The sequence below is a fragment of the Canis lupus genome, chromosome 2 (genome assembly GCF_003254725.2).
Source record: "Canis lupus dingo isolate Sandy chromosome 2, ASM325472v2, whole genome shotgun sequence".
Classification (NCBI taxonomy): domain Eukaryota; kingdom Metazoa; phylum Chordata; class Mammalia; order Carnivora; family Canidae; genus Canis; species Canis lupus.
The window spans coordinates 36,149,685-36,171,016 of record NC_064244.1 but is presented as its reverse complement, the minus strand read 5'-3'; the positions used below and the strand labels follow the sequence as shown (position 1 = coordinate 36,171,016).

Here is a 21,332-nt window from a genome sequence, read left to right as displayed (position 1 = left end):
TGGAGGCGGACCGGCGACCTGATGCGCGTGCCACGGCCCGTCCCCTCTCCCCACACAGAGCTGCAGTAACCCAGAAGCTCCGAGCCGGCGTGGGGCTGCTCGGGAAGCAGCTGCAGCACTGCGACAGTGACTGGGAGCAGACGGATTCCCTCTCCCCTTGGACCAAGAGGCACAGTCCTCAGCCTGCAAGTTTTTCAGGTAAGAATCTGAGTCTCTGTTCTGGGGAACAAAGGACTCTGTTACATGCAGAGCTGAGGGGGTGTGTGGGGGTGTGTCCAAGTGCAAGGACAACAACAACACCAGAGGGAAGATAATCGGGGAAAGTTGAGGCAGTAGGATGCTTTAAGCAGATACCACTGGGGGACACCGAGCAGCTCACCTCTGGCTCGGCGGCTTAGACGATGGATGACGCAGACTGCTCTGGGGGAAGGGCTTGCTAACGGCCCAGGCAGGTAAAAATAGCACCCGGAGTTTAGAGATGGTAAAAATAATCATGCCCAGCGCTGCCCGGCACCTCTGTTCCTCCACTGCCAGGCTGGTGAGGACTGCAAAGGGCAGAAAGTTCTCATTTACTAACGGGCTGGATGTGGCCCCTTGGGTTCGGCAGAAGCCAAAATCTGTGGCTTTGGTGAGTCCGGCTGGTGTTAGCCTGCTGTGTCATGCTCACCCTGGCGGAGCCTGGACATTCAGCTGCCTCGGGAAGTCTGTTCTCCGGGTGGGCACCTCAGACTTTATCAACATTTGGGGAGAAAGGTCAGGCTGAAATATAGGATTAGCTGATGGTGATTCGACAGGCTGGCATTCTGTGGCCCCAGCAGCCCCCTGGGTTATTCCTTACCTTCCCTGTGATCTCCTTTGAAAATCACATCCTCCTCTCAGTACCCCTGCAGACAGGCACCAGCAGAGAATGGCTAGCCACACCCATGTCCCGATTACATGCCCCAAGTGTACAGCTTCTAGAGCAGAGCACTTGACAAGTCTAACCTCCAGGCCTGGGGTAGAATCCAGGTATCCAATCAAGTACCCATTTTTCAGAGACCCAAGAGGAACCCAGCTTATCTGGGTTCCCACTGTGACTCTGCAGAATGTAAACACTCTGTGCTTTCTCCAGCTGTTTTAATCCACTCCCACTTTTCTGCATTCTTTTCTGCTTGGGCACTTTCCCTTTCATTCCCTACAGGGATGTGATTGTTTATGATTTAGCTCTGTGCACACCAATGGGCGACGGGGACACAAGCATCCAGCAAAGGACGAGCCAGGCTCTGTGGGAGGCTGAGCCAGCCTGATGGGGGCAAAGGGTTGAAAAGAAATGAGCCTGGCTTTGCAAAGTGGTGTCTGGTGAAGTGCTGGCCAGCTGTTTACTGGGGCTGTGCGGGTGAATGAGTGTGGATTTTGGTGGAGACTGTGATTCACAGTCACAAATTCCCTTTTCCTTTGTTTTCTTTGTGTTGGTCATTGAGGGCTTCTGAGGAAATTCCCCTTTTGAGATTGTATATCTGAAGGCAAGATCATCAAATTGCTGCTGAGGGGCAGCTGGTGAACACTGGACACCTTCTTGTGTTGACCCTGCCTTTTTTAGTATGAGTAAATGGATTTGCAAATGAGGTACTTAGTCCAAAGCAAAGTTAATACACAAAGAATTAAGAAGAGAAAACACTGAGTTTCTTGTAAACTGCCTCCCAAATCTGGTGCAGACATATGTATATATGGCTTGGTTCTATAAAGGGTTTAAGGAGACACTATCTGCTTCATTAAGTGGTTTGACCTCACAGGCCAGTAGCATCAACCATGGTGATTATACTTGCAGTGGCGATGGTAGATGGACATCATATGCTCATTTACACTTAGGGAAGGGATGCCTGACCCCGGGACAGACAGTGTGCTTGCTTAATCTGCTGACATACATTCTGTGGATCCTGCGTGAACTCTGGAGGATCATGAGGCTACCAGGCCTGCTGTGTTGGCATCTAGGAATTAGTGATGCTGCAGAGTGGAGGCATACCCCTTCCACTTCATCAAATAGGTGTTGCTTGGCTAATGTAATACTCCTTGATTTGAGCTACTGGATAAATCATCTGTAGTCATTTGTGTCACAGGCATACCCTGTTTTAGGTAAGTCTACACCTACACATAACACAAATTATAGGCGAATGAGTTTCTTTCCCTTGAAAAAGGATCTGCTGGGCAGCCCCGGTGGCTCAGCGATTTAGCGCCGCCTTTGGCCCAGGGCATGATCCTGGAGACCCGGGACTGAGTCCCACGTCAGGCTCCCTGCATGGAGCCTGCTTCTCCCTCTGCCTGTGTCTCTGCCTCTGTGTGTGTGTGTGTGTGTGTGTGTGTGTCTCATAAATAAGTAAATAAATAAATAAATAAATAAATAAATAAAATCCTTTTTAAAAAAAGGATCTGCTAATCAACAAATGTTCATCGAGTAGAGACAAGGTGTCCCATCAAAAGTTACAACTGGATCAAGCCCATGCAATGGCAGAGAAGGGAGGGCACCTACCTGGGTGGGCAGGTAACAGAGCATTCTCTGGCCTGGACTGACAGGATGTCTAACTCAGCTGGGAGGCAGAGTCCAAGGTATGGGAATAAGGATAAGCATCTGGACCTGTGGGAAGGGAATAGTCATGGTCTGATTCCTAAATATCACTACTTAAGAGAGGCAGCCTAACAGGGTGGCCAAGGGCATAGATTCTGCAGCTGAACTCCCTGGGGCTTGAACCCAGACTGTGCCATTTATTAGTCCTGTGGCCTTATGCCTCAGTTTCATCATCTGTAAAGTGGGATAATAAAGTACCATTCTTGTCGGTGAAAGGATCAAATGAGTAATGCTCTGAGCACCGTGCCTGGCTTATAGCAAAGACTATGTATTTGCTATTATTACTGAAAGGTGGGTCTTAAAAGGGTGTCCACAAGTCCATTTATTCCAAAGTCTGAAGTGACCCTCTATGAGTGGCCACTAGGGACACCTTTTGGCACTGGCATGGCGTTTTGCTTGTATCTCTGAGCATTCCGAATTCGAAGGGCTTCTGTGCTGGTTGCCAGCATTTCCTGAGCCCTTACTCTGTGCCAGGTACTCGTGCTTGGCTTAACGCACAATTGCTCAAGACCACCTCTCTTTGTCCAAGGAATGCTAGTGATGGGGGCAGGTGTGAGAGGCATTCCCACCTTGTGCCAGGGAAGTGTAGATGTGGGGGCTCCTTTGGAGAAGACTCATCTCAGTCTCTCCAGGGCCTGTGGTTTTCAAACTTTCACATGCATAACAATCACAATGGAGCTTATTTAAAAAAAAAAAAATCAGGTACCTAGGTTTAGCCTGGTTCCCGAGGGACCCAGGATTCTGCATTTTCTTGGGATAGGGGTGGTCCAGGGGATTCCGTCTTTGGTCCAAGGGCCACAGCTAAAGTCCGATCACTGCTCTGGTTCTTTTCTCTTCGTTACTGTGAACAAGAACACAGAGCCATTTGGCTTCTATCAGTGACAATAAGTCTCTTCCTTGTCATCACCTTCTTCTGGAATGACCATCTTCCTGGGACAAGCCCTCCCCTGATAGTAAGATGGACGACAGCACACCTGCTGCACCCTGACTTACTACGTGCCTGGCACACAGCAAACCCTCCATCTCTACCCTCACTCGGTCTTCACGGCCATCCCAGCAGTTAGGTGCAGTCCTTACCCACCTTTTACAAGGGAGGGCAACAGCCCCACTGCTAGTAAGTGGCTGATCTGGGGTATGAACTCAGGATGAGCCAATTACCATGGCAGCGGCTTGTGACCTCTAAGCCAGGCAACAAGCAAAGTTTTAGCTGTTCATCAATTTGGTCTTTATCTTCTTGCTCTTGGGTTCATACTCCTCTCCTGTCCACTCCCAGTGCTAGGTTCCCATATAACTTCCTCAGAAGAGAAGGTGTCCCTGTGCTTCCCTATTTTTTTCTCCTTCAGTAACTCAAAAAGGGTTGGGGCGATGGATGGGTGGAAGGAGATGTTATGAGGTGAACTAGGTCCTCTGCTTAAATTTACACACTGAAGTCCTAACTTCCCCTCTGCTCCCGAATATCAGAATGTGACCTGGCTTGGAGAAGTCTTTACAAAGAAATTCAAGTTTAAATGATGTCGTTAGGGTGGGACCTAATCCTCTATGACTGGCATCCTTATAAAATGGGGAAATTGTGACACAGAGACACATCTAGTGGGATGACATGAAGACACAGGGAAAAGAGGGCCATCTACAAGTCATGGACAGAGGCCTGGATCCCTCCCTCACAGGCTCAGAAAGAGCTAGTGGCCATCTACAAGATGGAGAGAGGCCTGGAACAGCTCTTTCCCTCACTGCTCTCAGGAGGAGCCAGCCCTACCGATACCTCAGTTTTGGACTTCTGGCCTCCAGAAGTATATATACTATATACTTCTGTTGTTTGAGCCACGCAGTCCATGGTACTTGGTTATGGGAGCCCTAGCAAACTATGATAGTGGGAACCAGAGTCCAACATTCCCCCTGCAGGCCCTGAGTTTGGGGTAATCTAGCTTAGGTAAACGCATCATACCAAGCTATGACAATGATCTCTTGTCTTTAACTTGTGACTGTTCTTCTGTTGGCTTAAACAGTGTTCACGGGAGTCACAGGTAGGTCCAAGTCCCAGAAAAGAAGGAGGAATGAATAGCAAGAATGAGGAGGGAGGAGGTAAGGAAATGTAAAGAAACAAAGAGGCAGGAAGAGAAAAAGGAGAGAGACTGGGGACTGGGACGAGGGATCCTAGAGGGTCATTAATGCTCACTTCGGGTCCATTTCACTCACCTGTGGGATACCACCTGTGTGCAGGGAGCATGTGCAACACTACGGCTACAGAGCCTGGAATGGATGGGTCCCTACCTTCATGGAAGCTAGAGACCAGGTAGGGACACAGACTTCAATCACGTAGTACTTCTCCTGAGTGTCTCAGGAAAGCAAAAACAATACCAGACTCAGTCAGAGGGGTCTGGAAAAGCTTTGGTGAGCTCGTGATGCCTGGATTCAGATGTGGGGCGCCTGGGTGAGAGATGAGTGTTTCAGATGGAGGAAAGAGTATGGCCAAGGTCACATGGGATGAGGAAGTGTGGCATTGCCAAGGAGTGGAGGAAAGGCCAGTGTGGCTGAAATGCAGGGAAGAAGAGGAGCCAGTCAGAACTCAAGGCCCAGGAGGGGGCCGGACCATGGCCGTTGTGATAATGATTTAGGTGCTTCAAAAGAGAACCATAGAAGGCCAGAGAAGAAAGCGATCCTATATAGGGCCAATTCCTTTCAAGAAAAGGAAAGCTGGAATAGAGATGCCAATGGTATGGTTTAGCAGTGGTTCCCCCCTAGAGCAAGACATCAGGCTTCTGGAGCTCACAAACCTGAGGTTGGCTACATTGCCTCTAGGGACTGAATTCCAGGACGCTTCCTAAAAACATGTTCTAGCCATGGTCGACCCTCAACAGAGCACTTTCTAGGTGTTTGTCAGGGTCCTGTTGCTAAGGGTCAAATAGGTATAGTTCTCTCCTGTCAGCGAGGTTAATTAGCAAGCTTGGCACCTCAGATGGGTTGACCAGGCAGCCCCATGTTTAGCATCAGTTGGAGGACAAAGAGAGGCCTTGGAACAGAACCTCTCTGCTTGCTGCACTTCGCCTGCAGCTACAGGGGCAGGCATGCATTCCAGAGGCTAATTATTCAGTGGGGCCCTGGAAGATGGCAGAGATTCAGGTTGTGACTGGGAAGGAGGTAAGGGCAGGAAGCCCAGAAAGACCCCCGAGGGTATCAGGGCTGAAAGTGGGCAGAGAGGCGTCTGAAAGGAGCAGAGCAAAGCCAAATGTTGCCTTATTCCTGAGCTCATGGGAGCAGCAGTGAGACGGGCCTGGAGCAGGCAAGTCGCGGCTTGGGCCTGCAGCCCTCGCGGGGGCCGAGTGCCCCACCACCGCACACCGCTCCCACCACTGGCAAAGCTCTCCCAGTGCCAGTGGTTGCTGGCATCATCCGCCCGGGTGGTCCCAATGTAAAACCAATTCCACGCCTTTGCCATGTGTCCCGCCTGCCACAAGAAGAACTCTCTTCCTGTTTCTTTCTAAAGAGGGACAGCATTTGGCTAAGCAAGGATGAGTTCTTGGAGCAGGTTCTTAGCACACTTTGGAGAAGAGAAGTGATTTTCAAGAAGGTGAGTAAGCAGCCTGAGGCCTTTTGGGGAGCAAGACCCCCTGACCCACTCAAGCCCTGCTGGCCTCTACTCTGTTCCTCTACAGTTCCATGTCCTTACCTGCCTCTCCGACTTTATGACTGCCATTGCATCTGCCTGGAATGCTCTACCCTATTCTTCACATAGCAGATCTTTTCACCCTCGGGCCTCACCTCTCTCGGCAATTCCCCAAAGAGGATTTCTTTCCTGTCTCTTCCTATCATGGCACTAGTCAGTCTATATTTTTCCTGTCAATTTTTTAAAACTTACTATTACCCATCCTCCCCTCTGGAACATAGCACGAGCCTCGTGAGAGCAGGATCTTATCTATTTTGTTTTGTGCTGTATCCCTAGGACAGATCCTAGCTACAGAGCAAGTGCTCAGTAAATACTGGCCCAATGAATGAGTGAGTGCATCACTCAGTCTTGGTGTGGGAAAGCCAAGGCCAAGGGCAGCAGTGGGATCTTGCACTCTGTTGCTCCTCATAGCTCTAGAAAGCGGTGCATCACATCTGAAGCAAAGCTGACAAGTTTGCACCAAGTGCCTCTGACCCTGACTTAGGAGAACACCCCCCCCCCCCCCCCCCCGGTCCCCATGCTCTGTGCCATCTACTCTGGCTTAGCCAGCTTAGTCTCATCTCTTCAGAGGACTCATTTTGGTTGCCTGGAAAAATCCAGCTTTGTTGTATTATTCATGCTTAGAGACGAATAACTTCTTTTGGCTACTGTGCATCGAAGGCAAACAAGTGATGTCAGACACCTAGAAGGGAGACGCTGATCTGGTGTGTTCCAGCCCTCGCACCCAAGGAGGCAGATGGAACAATGCATCTTTGCCTTCACCATTGGTCTGATGGGAATAGAAGCAATTTGCATCAATTAATCAATGTGTGCAAAGTGCTACACTAGTACTTCTGGGGACCTAAAAGAGCGTCTAGAAAATGAGATTCTTCTTGTCCTTTCTCAAGATCTCTGTCAGAGTTTAGAAATGGCAATGTGAGGAGAGCTGAGATGAAGGCTCCAGTCCCTCCCTGGAGCCCGCACAGAGCAAGTCTCCAGCCCAGAGAACATTCCCCTGGTTCAGAGTCATGGGTGGGTTGGGCTTTAGTGATATGGAATTTAAGTTACAGGAGCAAGGATAAAATCTTCACTCAGGTGGCCACAAAAAACTTGCTGCCATTCTCCCCAGCTGATCCTGGATGACTTTTGCTGAGGGCTCTGTAAGCAGAGTTCTAAGCTCCTTGGAAAGAGAGTAAACAAAGAAGCCCAAGATTCATCTCATAGTTCCAATTCTGACCCACTGCTCTCATTACCCTTTCATTAGTCCAGAATGACAGTCTGTGGTGCCTAACGGTAGGGTAGCAAGATGGTCAAGAGCATGGACTCTGGGGTGAGGCTGCGTTTGAATTCTGGCTCTGACTCCCAATAGATGTATGGCCCTGGCTGAGTTAGACACTTCCATTTCTGTAAAATGGAATAAGGGCACCTATTTCCTGGGGTTGTGGCCAGGAGTATGTGAGTTAATAGAGGTGAAGTCCATTCCGCGTTACATTATCGATGCTAGACGTTGCTCTCTCCTAGCATTGGGTTAAGACTAGTGAAACAGTACAGGTAAAGGACCAAAAATGTTTTAGTATGCAACACACAGCATGGTATTTGCCCAATAAAACATTAATTATTGCTACTGACAAGTCTGCAGTCTGGCTAAGGCTTTTTTAGAAGCTTTTGCAAGAATTCATTTCGTCTAAAAAAATGTGCCTAGGACATGAAGGTCACCTGCCGTCCTGCTGTTCTGCCATCAGCTTTTATTTTTGTTCCAAGGGACAATTATCACCCTGTGCTTTCTCAGCACTTACAGCCCTTGTGTCAGGAACCTAGAACTAGTCAAGAAAGCAGGAGACCCTTTGAAGAGCTGAAGCATGAAACAGACACAAGCTACTCGTTCAGCAGTTTCAGGCTGAGGGCGTTTCCAACAAACAATTAAAGAAGGAGTCATCTTCCGCAGGCTCCTTCAGCTCAATTCACACAATGGCTCTGGGATTCCCACAGTCCAGGGGCATGGGTTCCTCAGGGCATAGACTCCTCGCAGATTCTGCCCTAGGGCCCTGGTCCGGGACTTTGAGCTTAAATCATTTGAGAATCCAACTGCAAGGATGAAAGCCACAGACCGCTGTAGGCTGGCCTGGCCTGGATTTTGCTTTCGGCCGGTCCAGTGCTCTGCCCCTCCCTCCTGAGTGGCCTTGGGTAGGGAACTGATCCTCTTTTAAGCTTTATGTTTTATGTTTCTCTACAAGAGAGGCCTCTAGAGAGTTGGAGGTTGGAGGCTAAGCGTGGTGTGTAAAGCTCCAGCTGTCTCTCTCTGTGCTCCTTCCTTTGTGGCCTTCTTGACCATCACAGAGCTGTGGAGATGGAAAAAACACCCAGTGGTGATCAATGTTTTAAAGGCGTGCAAATATTCGCTTGCACCAGGTGACCGTGAGCGCATCGCCTGGCTTCTGGAGCAGCACAGAGAGATGCATTGTGGGAAGGGGAATGCTGGCAGCACCCCCACTCCTCTCAGCCCATCCTTGCACCACAGAGGCTGGGCCCAGATTATGTATTTTCAGCCTGCTGCTCCCCTGGGACGTCAGACTTCTCATGAAGGCCTGAAGACTGATGGTCTTCCTTAAAGGAGGTGGACCCCTTCGTGACCCACTCTGACCTTCCCCAGATGCCTCTCCACCTCCCACCAAGGCCCAAGGATTTAACACACAGCTGCTTCAGGGTGGATCCAAACGCAGGCAGTGCACATGGGGGCAGAGCATTTCCAAGGCGATGTCCGAGTTGTCTCTAGTGACCCATTGACCTGACCCTCCCTGACTTACGCTGCCCCAGCACTGAGCCAAGCCTTTGGAGGGCGGATATACCTTAGGATGTCTGGCCGAGGCTCTACTGTGGTGGGAGGTTCAGATCCCACGCTGGGATGGGCCCTGGGGAGGGTCAGGGGGAGGGTGAGCCAAAGCAGGCTTCATCGTCTCAGTTACCTCCCGGCCTTCCCTTCTCCTGATGGAACGGCTGTCAGTTGCAGGGTGTGGGGGCCCCTGTCTTAGCAATTATAGAGAACGTCTCTTCAAAAAAGCTCGCAACATGTCTTGTTGTAGGATGGAATCACAGCCTGAATTGACTACTTTGGAGTCTCTTTATGCTGCAGATCAAGAGAAAGACCTCTGGTGACTAATTAGTAGTCCTACATTCGTCAGACCATTACAGCCCCAAAGTCTGTTTCCCCGGAGTCAAGGGCCCTCTCTCTTTCTGGCCGGTCCCACATCCTGCTGGGCCTGCGTTGGCCGCTCATGTTTCTCATTATCTCTCCCCCATCCTCTCTAAAGGCTTCTCACTCCACCCAGGGGTTTTATTTTTAAACTTGCACCGTAATGCTAGGGCTAAGCAGGACACACTGCCCACATTCACTGGAAACTGGGCTGCCTAGAAAAGCAGCCCCCTTTTCGGAGACTTCCTTCCTCCCCCCTCCCTTTCTTTCATATTTATTGGGCACCTTCTCTTTGAGGGGGTTTGCCAGAGTACACAACAACAGGGAAGGATACAGTCCCTGCCCTGGGGGAGCTTACATTCTTTTTTTTTTTTTTTTAAAGATTTTATTCATTCATTTGAGAGAGAGAGAGAGAGAGAGTGTGTGTGTGTGTGTGAGAGAAAGAGAGAGAGAGAGAGAGAAGGAGCAGGGGGAGGGGCAGAGGGAGAGGGAGATGCAGCCCCCCCCCCCCCCCCCGAGCAGGGAGCCCAATGTGGGGCTCAACGTGGGGCTCAACGTGGGGCTCGATTCCAGGATTCTGGGATCATGACCTGAGCTGAAGGCAGATGCTTAACTAACTCAGCCACCCAGGCACCCCAGGAGCTTACATTCTAACAAGGTAGGCAACACTGAGCACATACACACACGCCAAGTAAGCCAACAAATAAGTAAATGCAATAAGTAGAACTGTGTTAAGATCACTTCTGTAAAAAGGACACAGAAGGCACTGGAATAAGAGAAGCCATTACAAATTAGGTAGACAGGGAAAGCCTCTATAAGGTGGTGGCACAGAAGTGAAGGCCAGAAGAATGAGGGGTGTCATGCAAAGAATAAGGCCAAGAATATTCTTTGTGGAAGGAAGAATATGGGGTAAGTCTCTGAGGTGAGCAAGTACTTGGTGTGTTCTAGAACTCCAAGAGAAAGCCAGGATACTTCGGCATCATGGACAAAGGGGAAACGTGCTCAAGCTGGAGACGTGTGCAAAGAACAGATCATGCAGAGATGTGGAGTCATGTTAAAAGTTGGGGGTTTTGTCTGAGGGCAGTGGAAAGCCACTGGGGATCAGAATGAGGAGGTGACACACAATGATTGACATTTTAAGATGCTTATCAGGTCCTGAGTGGAGAACAGACGGGTCTCTAAGAGGGTCAGGAGGGTAGGAAGGACGTGTCTTAGCAGGGCTAAGAATCATGCAGAAAGGAGACGGTGGTGGCTAGGCTGGAGCAAGGCAGTGCCACAGCTAGAAATAGGCAGGCTCTTGCAAGAATCAGCCTGTCACTGCATGTTCTCCTTCCAAAGAATCACAAGACAGTATCCCACTTTTGTAAGACAAAGTAGACACCAAGCCCCAAAGTCAAGAGGTAGTCAAAATAAAGCAGTAAAAGTTGAGATGTCCTATTGCCTATAACTAGCCGTATTTATTGGGTTTCCAAACCCAATTAAGTAAGATTTGTCCAACATTGGCTCCCATGATCTTCTGAAAGGCATATAAAGGCTCCTTTCCACCTTGGCGGCTCTCTCTGTCCTTTACAGCTTTGGCTTAGATATGAGGCCAAATGGCTTTGATTGAGTGATCTCACCTACATACAAAATTCAAAGTTGACTTTATATCCCTGAAGGACCTGAATAGTGGTCTCTGCTGTCCAAGAGAAATGCAACTATTTATGCTCTTTGGAAGAAATGAGATAGAAAACAAAATTGAATAGCAATGTAGCTATTCTACATATAATAGTAAGAATAACAGCATTACTTGTAGCCTACTTCAAGGCACTTTACTTGTAGAAACTCACTGAATCCTCCAAGAGACTGACAAGGCAGGTATCAGTCTTAATCCTATTTAATGATAATGGAGCTAAGGCTGAGGGGGCAGTGATGTCTGGTGCTATAAGTGGCAGAGTCAGGGCTCTGGGGCCGGTTGGCCCCTACTGGCTGAACAAATGCCTAATAACCAGGGCTCAGGGTTGCCTGCTTTGTGACTCCTCTATCTTAAAAACTGCGCTGAAAAAGACCAGAAGGAGATGATCCAAATTCTGAGTGGAGCAGGGATATGAGTAGATTCCTTTTTTGTTTTTATTTTATTTTCAAATGTTTGAAACACATAGCACCTGGTACATAGTGGATACTACTTAAAACTATTTGCTTCCTGAAATTGTTGGGTTAATGAGTATGTGTAATTTAAAAATTATCTTTACATCATTCATGTACTTCATCATAGGAAATGTAGGCAATACCAGAAAAAAAGATTTACCTATTATCCAGAGATAGTCACTATTAAAAGACTGGTAATATTGATATCTTTCTAGTCCTTTTCCTGTATTTGTGTCTGTCCATCTCTTTCCACCTACCTGTCTATCTGTGCATATAGATGGCATGGATGCGTAAAACAATGGGATCATACAGTATTTATAGACTTTTACTTTTTCACTGAGGGATACATCATGGGCATTCTCCATTCCATTTTATATTCTTTTAAAAGAGTATTCTTCACTGTGACTGTACATTTCCCTAGAATTTGTTTAATGAGCCCTCTATTACTGGATATTCAGTTTGTGGTACTAATATTAATAATGCTGTATTGAACCATCTTCTAAAATAAATTCATGCATATCTACATTACTATGAAAAAGAAGACTATTGAAATACGAAAGAGAGAAAGACACTTATCCAGGGGGCTCTTTTGGGTAGGCCAACTAGCATATTTCTGGCATGTGTCCTTTAGCGAGATGTCATTTACAGTCATAATTAGGCTGTAATTATGACTGTCATTTACAGTCATAATTTAGAGTCATTTACAGTACTCTTCATTTTCCTAGTCTTGTCATTACTCACCTCACAAGTATGTTTCTAGTGCCATTGTTTCAAAATGCAGGTGGGTGAAGAAAAATCCCAGCTGTGGCTACAAATATGGGCCCTGGTGTTAGGGAGCTGGCTGTAAATTCCAATCCTACCCCTAGCCAGCAGGGCGACTCCAGGCAAGTTCATTTTTTGAGTCTTAGTTTCTTCAGGTGTAAATGGCATCGACCCCAGAGGGTACAATGAGGTAAATCAGATAAGGCTCTCTTAAGCACTTGCCCAGCCTAGAACGAATGCTCAGAAAATGGTGGTTTCTCTCATGATGAAGAGAGAGGAAGAGTGTTCTCACAAGTTCAGTGCTTTGCCTATCCTGCAGGATCCAAGTAAAATGAACTTAAAAAAAAAAAAAAAATCACTCAGCATACCCTCTGGCTGCATTACCCTTTTACTCTTTGTGTGTGTCTGTGTCTGTGTGTAAGATTAAATTAAAAAACAATTAACTTCTTCCCTTTCCTTGCCAAGAACCAGGTTTGCTGGATTAGAGATATATTTAAATTCTGTTGTTCACAGCTGCATTTAGCATTTAGCCAGCTGTGTTTTATAAATGTCTATCCTAAAATAAAAACAAAGCAGGCAAAAAGAGAGAAAAAAAGCAGGATTGTCTACATCAATCCTAAACTGCTCTCAGTTTTATATAACAAAACAGAAAATACCTAACCCCTAAAACACAGACTACAGAAAGAACTACCCTGACTTGTATGTTGTTAACACAGACACGCTGTTGGCACATAGTAGGTGCTCACCGAACCTTGCTGAACATATTTCTTGAATATGTGTTTTCCTTACAGACAGCAAGCTGTTGAGAAATAAATCAGGATATTCATTACATCTAAACACTGTCAGAGCCTGTGTGGAGGGGCAGAAGATGATAGATGATTGAATGAACAGATGCTTTCTGAGTTTGTAAATTGAGTGTTTGGGAAACTTTATCCTCCTAATTCATGGCTCTTAAAAGATGTTTATGATCCTGGTGGAATTGTGCAGGGCTTTCTCTAAAATGCCTTCAGGGAGAGCACGCACATATGATAAAGCACTACTGATGGCCAGGCCACATTTTTCCATTTTTGTGTAACTCCGGGAAATGCTCAGCAAAATCTTAGTGTAGGTATAATAGCGTATCCTCAGTATCAAATGGCTCTAGAGAACATAGGCAACACATGTGATTGTAGGGCAACGCATCACTGAGCCAAGATATTAATTACAGAACCAACTCCTAAAGCCAAGTACTAGGAAGCACCCCATAATTTCCGAGTAAATAACTGGAAGCGGTAAAAGTGCCAGCAACCACTGCTCCCGAGGATTTCTTTCTTCAGAGGCTTTGCTGGTATTGGTTGACTTCCCTCTGGGTATAAGAGCCCATGTGATAGGCGAGTCAAAGATAGCGTGCATTCTTTGCTCTCATACATAAGCTAAGCTACTGGAGGGGAGAGACAAGCCAACAACTCGATGGAATCCTAGAAAGAATGACCTGATTGCTAGGCGAGGCGCTCCAAGGCCCCTGAAGGAAGGAAGGACCCTACTTACTAGAGATACCACGGAAGGCTTTGCAACAGAGGTAGCACTCGATAGAGGCCCAGAAGGATAAGAAGAGTTGTAATTAGCAGCAATCGGAGGGGAAGGGCCTTCCAGACTGCCCTTGGTTTATGGTTCCTAAACCAACCATGAAGGCTTGAGAGTAGCTGGTGCGCGGCAAGGAGAGGGAGGTGCCCCAGAATGATAAGATGGGGAAGGATAAGGTAGAAAGTGGGGCTTTTCAGACTAGTTTGGGGTCACTGGAATGCTCTGCCATGGCCTTTGGGCCTTCCTGTCTAGGAAGTGGGAAGCACCGGGAGGTTTCTGATAACGGAAGCACTGGCATATGCAGACCCTCCCTTCAGAAGAAGGACCTTAGTGGCAGCGCTAGAAGTGGTTGGAATAACAAAGCTTGGAGGCAGGAGACTTGAGGCTCTGTCTTCCATTTGCCATCTGTTTAACCTCTGTAGTTTCCACAGTGTGGACCAGTGTCAGCTTGCCCCTTGAATGCTGTGATCCTGTGCCTTGGGCCTGTCTCCTGTGGCTTCTCTGGAACAACTGTCTTCTATTGCAGATCTCTGAGAATGTGGGGCATCCCCCAGGGTAGCTGCCTCTGTTCACTTCTCTCTTGAGGCTCCAGGTTGTTCTCCCTTGAAGATCCCACCTTTCCCCTCTGTTCTGACTCTCCTCCACCTGCCTCCAACTCTGACCTCTCCTCAGACCTCTCCTGCTTTCACTGTCTGCCCCACCCTCAGCTTCATACAGATGGGTGACTCATTTCAGGTGTAGCACAGGCCACGAGGAGCTCATGTCTGCTCTGCAGAGTGGGATTCTCCTGGTTACCTCCATTCTGTCGGTAAGCAGCCTCTCCGTTCCTATCTCCATCCTGCACACCCACACCGGGAGTTATCTGATGATTCCTATGTTGAGTTCCTGTCACTTGCCAGTGATTCTGGACCCATCACTTCCTTTCTGCTCTCATGGCTCTAGTTTAGGCCCCCCTCTTTCAAGTCAACAACTATTTATGGAACACCAGGGACTATGTTGAGGATATGATAATGCAGAGGAAGCACCCGGCCCCTGCCCTTGACCACCTTGCAGTCTAGCAAAGAAGATGAGCAGCAGTAAGCAAGGACTTGAAGACTGATGAATTTTTCAGGGATGGAAACATAGAGCACTGTGCTCCTTGGTCTCTGCTCTGCCTCTGCCCTGCCCTCTCCCACCACCATTTTCCTATAAAATGTTACCAGAAGCATCTTCCAAATTCTCTTCTCAAAGATTTCCACTGGCTTCTCAGTGCTTGCAGATGAAAGTCCAAACTCCTCAGAATGGCATTGAGGTTCTCTATGATTTGACTCCAAACAAGGGTGAGGTGACCCGTGCGTCCTGTAGATCCCCTGCCCAGCAACACCCATCCTCCTGCGGGAAGAAGACCACCTCTACTTCCCACACCTGGGCCCCTATTCAAGCCATCACTCCATCCTGTGTCCATATACGTGAAGCCTACCTGTCCTTATGGCTGAGGGGCTGCAGCTTCCACTACATTCTCCTGGATCCCTTCTTCCCCAGGCTCTCACACTTCCATCATGCCACTTACCACAGTCTGTCTCGTGGACAGTTTCACTTCTTACCCTCCATCAAGTGCAGGGAGTTTGTCTTACTCATTCTGAATGATCACAACAACAAAGACAAGAGCTAAAATTATGAGATGCTTTCCATGTGCCAGGAGCTGTGTGCTTCACTCATGATACCTTGTTGCATCCTTATAACGAGCATGTTGGGGTGGCCACTATCCCTGGTCTCATCGTATAGGTACATTGGCTTTCTGGATTGAAATCCAGGAATCCTGACTGCAGAGCCCATGCCTTTGACCACAACCTCACCTTTATTCTTTTTTTTTCTTTTTTTTTTATTCATAGAGACACACACAGAGAGAGAGAGAGAGAGAGAGAGAGAGAGAGGCAGAGACACAGGCAGAGGGAGAAGCAGGCTCCATGCAGGGAGCCTGACATGGGACTTGATCCCGGGTCTCCAGGATCACACCCCAGGCTGCAGGCGGCGCTAAACCACTGCGCCACGGGAGCCGCCCACCTTTATTCTTTTACTGTGTTTTGTCAGGTCCCTTATACTTAACAAGGGTGGTTCGATTAAGTGAATGGGGACAGTGACCACCAGAGCAGTGAAGCTCAAGGTCACATTGTAAATCATAATCTCTGAGAGATGACAAACGCAGAATGGTTAGTGGCCACATCTTCTCTTACACATATTAACTAGGAAATAGAGGAGATTTTCAAAGGAAAGCTTTTTGGACTGATGTAGGGGCAAAGGATTGGATAGCAGTTAATTACAACCCAACTGGCTTAATCTGATTTGATTTGGGTGATGACACGTCCCTCTTACACAGCCCTGTCGCACTAGGTGCCCAGAGCAGAGCTCTTTCCTCTCACATAATCACCATGCCTCTCTGCCTGAGCCTGTGAGGAGATATTTACAAGGGCGACACCCTCTCCCCAACTCACTGGACTGGACCTGTCTACTTCCTTAAGGGGAGAGGTGTGGAGCCCAGGCCCTCCCCTGACGGCTTGCCCTGCTCAGCTCCACACAAACCTGCCTTTGTGAATAAGGGTGGGCAGGCAGGACTTTTGTGGCATCCTCATCTATGGGCGCAGGGCCAGAGGGGGAGCCAGGATGAGAAGGGTAGGAAAAGGGAAAAGCTGGTTGCCCAGGGTGCTGTACACAGGCAGGCACCAGTAGGTCAGCCAGCGGGCTTCCCCCATCCTTTGTGGGCATGAACAAGGAGTGTAGGAATGGGCAGCAGCTAGCCATAGATAGCCTGGATGAACGTGGCTCCAGGTTCCAAAGCCTGACCGCAGGAGGCACTTCAATCTTCAAATCGCCCTAAAAGAAGAACTCTGGAGTGTGGACATTTGGCAGTGGGAGAAAGCCCACTCCTTTCTATTGCCCGGGAGGAACTACTTTCTTTGCTTTATTTCTTCCCCTGGCTTGAGTTTGGCTTATTTTTCTATAGTCTAGACATCTTTATAATGCCACGTTGTCTTCCATATCCTGGCTTCAATGCTACATTTTTGGGGGGATCATGTCTGAGACATGTTCAGATAGGACAGCCAGATGGATAAATAGGTAAATGTTGGGAATCTTGTCCAACATGCTGTGCTTTCTGGTCTCTGATTCAACGATGCCACACTACTGCTGCATTGTGTGAAACCCTACAGCCCAGCTCAGCCAGCATACTGCACTATGCCTTAAGATTTTTAAATGAGCAGAAACAAGTTCTGAGAAGCTAAGACTTCTTCAGCATGCTCCTTAGACCCTGAGAGTCATTCTGTTTTGTTGCAAACCCAGTGAAAAGTCTTAATTCCACAGCTTCCCCAAGGGGTATCTGTAGGGCTCATGATGCTGCTCCAGAGCCAACTCTATGGTAACCGGACCTTGAGGAGGAAACCAGTGGCTGTTAAAGAACTCTCATCAAATGCCATGCTGGAGTGGCTCATGTAACAGTGGAATCCTGTTGGCCAGTGGTACAGAAAAACTTGGGTTTTCCTGACCCTGGGGTTGATACAACGAGGCCAGTGAGCTATTAAAGGTGGAACAAGTAGACTGCAGGATGAGGTCTCACCTCAATACAGAGAGGTGTGCCAGAGAGCCAGCCTGGAGGAGAGTCAGTTCCATCCTGGGTCCTCATGAAGTGAAGAGAAATATCAGGAATAAAGAAAGGACTTAGAAGAGACTATCTGCCAGGAGCCTCTGTAGCCTCCCCAGAGGAAAGCCTGTTTATACCACGTGGAGAGGGTATCCATGCCATGCCCTCAGGACCGTCGAGAACTCGGGATGGGAAACACCAGGGAGGTCTGAAGATACGAGGTGACTTTGGTGTGCGAGTTATGTACATGATAAATGTAGACCTTGATTGATTTGGATAAGCTAGACTCAGCAGGTAGAGGTAAGAGGCTTTGAGAAAATCATGCATGTATATGTAGGCCTACTGAGGGAATTCTAGCCAGGACAGAGGCAGGCAGTGGGGTGAAGGGAGCAAGGGCGCAGGAGGAGACAGGAAGATGATGGGACAGAGAAGAGCCTCATTGGGGGAGCTCTTGGGTCACTCATGGCTTGAGAAACCCCAGCCAGGGTCTGCAGTGGTCTTTTCCAAGGGACATGAGCCAGCCCTCTTCCCAAGGCAAGTTGTTCCTAAAGTAATGTGTCCAGAGGGGTCAAAGTCCTGAGGAGGGGAATGCTAGGGAGCTGGAAGTCTGGCTCAGGGAGGAGAACAGCAGGGATGGGAGAGGGTGCAAGGTGAGGCCGCAATCCCAGAAACACACGAACTCAGAACAGGAGTGCTGATCTGGGTTCTGAGATCCCTTCCCACTGAGGGTCCCAATGGGATGTTTTGTGGTGGGTCTCCCCAGGTATTTCAGGAATAATAATAATAACACTTTTGAGAAAATGTAATCTTGTTATATAAGTAATGCTATTGTTTATGTCTCTTCCGTATCATTATTCAGTATGTGTGCCACGCAGCAATATGTTAAGTACTTTACAGAATTCGACACCATTTTATCCTCCCATGACCCTAGGAAGGTAAGCAGTACTGTTAGCCTCCTTACAGAGGAGAGGGAACTGAGGTTCAGAGAGGTGAGGTCGCCCAGCCCCAGGCTCACGGTGAGGAACAGCCAAGTCAAGCTTTGCCCTCAGTGGGACTGAGGCCAGGACCCAGGCTCCTGTCCTGGGAAAAGGCGCAACCCACCTAGAGTCAAGAAAGCAACCCCTAGACATTGACGGAGCCACAACCCAGCACAGGTAGAAGGACCACAAAACACCCCAACTGCCCCTTATGAGACACCTACCTACTTCCATGTTTCATTAAATTTAAGACACCATAAATTGAAAGAAACACTATAATTTATACATACCACCATGAAAAAAATGCCATACTTCCTGATTTTAGAGATGAGAAAATACCCAAAGCAAACTGCCCCAAGGCTTGGGAGGTGTGCCATCCTGTGCTGGGAGCTTTGCCCCCACTAGCCCATTTGATCCCAACAACAGCCTTTCCTTATCACTCCTGCTCTTCCAGGCGAGGCTGAAGGGCTTAGTACGATGTGTCCGGTGTGCATGGTCAGTGACACAGAGCCAGGGAGCCGGAGAGCCTTGGCAGGCTTCTGGGCTAAAATGTCTGCCCTTAAGCAGGAGGTAAGACTGCCTCTAAAGGAGATGGGACATCTTTGTCATCTGTTCCTGCTGGTGGGTGGACAGCTGGGCAAACCAAAAACACGATGGAGGTGCCTGGCCTCAAGAAAAAAGAAAACTTGGCCTTGTTCCTCTTCACAGGGTGATCTGCGTCTGGGCTCGCTCTAACCCTCAAGCTCCCCTGAACTCTGGGAGGGTGTCCTCTAGTTGCAAAGTTAGCTGAGCCCTTTAGAAAGGTCCTGCAAGATTTACCCATTCATTTTCTAGCTCATAAGCCTCTTCGGTCTTGGGCCTTTCTCTGAACCATCTTTCCCTTTCCCCCAAATTCTAGTGAGCAATTAGCGCTAGATTCTGTAGCGTCATCTTTGACTCTGAACCTTATTCTGCCCACATCTTCCTTGTCTACTCCCATTGCTCCAAGTGTCTTAAGTCTCTAACCCTGCCCTGCCTTGTGCAAGAGCCATGGCCATGTCTTAATCAGTTCCCAGCCGTGTTTCACATCTCCTTCCCGTTATAGGTTTTCTAGAAACCCTGCATATGAAAATGAAAATGTGGGGCAAAAGAGAGGTGGCACAAGGAGGTTGTATGTGTGAGAAAAGTCAACTGGACAAGTTTTTTTGCTTTCATTTTTGACTCTAAGACCTCCATTACCCACCATGGGCTGTATATCTACAAGCCAGCCTCTTGGTTTCCCAACCGTGTCATCATCGTGTATCTTGTTGCCCTCTCTCTTGACCTTTTGGCTATCCTTCCCATAATTTTCCATTGTGAAGTAGGCCATTGTACTGTAATGAAATCTTCCCCATCTCTTTAAAACACCCTCGTTCCCTCTCCTCCCAGCCACTGAGTCAGTCTTTCCCTTCCTTATCTCTTCTCGAAGACTTCCTGACACTGGACATGAAGGATGGTACTTGGCACTTACCCTTTCCCAATATTACTCCCCGGCTCAACAAGAACTTAAAATCACAACTCGGAACTACCTCCTTGGAACCAGAAAAATCATTGGAAAACACTCGTTTTCTTTTTTTCAGGATTGACCTTCTACTCACTCATCCTCTACCTTTCAGAATGTTTTTCTTTGCTCGACTGTCTCAACTCAGCCCAACTTCCCACAAAGCTCCAGTAAGGGGAACTTTAACAAAATTTCCACTTTCAATATATGCAGACCTTTAATGGATGTTAGATATTATTTGTCTTCAGTGTTTGATCAAAGTGCTAAACCTTCTCGGTATAGGTTTCCTTTGTTGTAAGATCCCCCAAGGCAGAGACACGTCTGCTTCATTCATTTGCCCCACACACCATGAGGCTGCAGTAAATATGCGCTAAGTGAATGATGAGTAGCAGTCATCACTGGATTTTTGTGTCCATTGGATATGTGAGCTCCGTGAAGGCTCATTCAACAAATACTTACTGAGACCCTAGTGTGCCAGGCCTTATGTTAAGCACGGTGGATATAACAATGAACAAAACAAAAGTCCCTGCTCTCCTGGGGTTTACCTTCAAATGGAAAATAATTGTTTAAAAAATCATAAAATAGGTGTCTAGCTACTTAATATTAGACTCTAATAAATGTGTTAGAGAAAGTCCTGAAATGACTGGAAGTTGAACTCATATTTGTCTTAGGAGAGCTGAGGAACTGGGAAAGAGAGATTTCAGTTAGAGAATGAGATGAACACATCTTCTCACATGAGATATATCTCTTCTTGAGATATAATTTACATACCACACAATTCACTCATGAAAAGTGTATGGCGCAACAACTTTCACTATATTTACAAGGTTGTGCAACTCTTGCCACTGTTTTCCTTTAGGACATTTTCATCACACTAAAAATAACCCACACCTATTAAGCAGTCACTCCCCATTCAATCCTCTCTCAGCCCCTGGCAGCCACCATACAACTTTCAGCTTCTATGAATTTGCCTACTCCGAACATATCATACAAATAAATCATACAAAATACAATATATTGTGACCACCTTCTTTCACATTACATAATATTTCAAGGTTCATCTACGCCGTAGCATGTTATCAATATTTCATTGCTTTTTATAGCTTAGTAATATTCCACTGTGTGGATATACCACATTTTGTTTATCTATTCATCATTTGATGGGCATTTGGGTTGTTTCCATTTTTTGGCTTTATAAATATGCTGCTAGGAACAGTCATGTACATGTTTTTATATGAACATATGTCTTCATTTCTCTCAGGTATACCCCAGCAGTGGGATTGTAGGCTCATCTGGGAACTCTATAGATAACCATCTGAGGGACTGCCAAATTGTT

The 21,332-nt window shown here is 47.5% G+C and overlaps 1 protein-coding gene across 1 annotated transcript in view; it reads left to right on the top strand.

Moving 5' to 3' along the window:
• The first annotated feature begins 305 nt into the window (after window positions 1-305).
• FGF1 (fibroblast growth factor 1) overlaps window positions 306-21,332 on the top strand; it is an 85,821-nt gene continuing 64,794 nt past the window's right edge. The window contains exon 1 of the mRNA XM_025445542.3: window positions 306-452. Coding sequence (XP_025301327.1) covers window positions 406-452 — 47 coding nt within the window. The 5' untranslated portion in view covers window positions 306-405. The remainder of the gene's footprint in view (window positions 453-21,332) is intronic.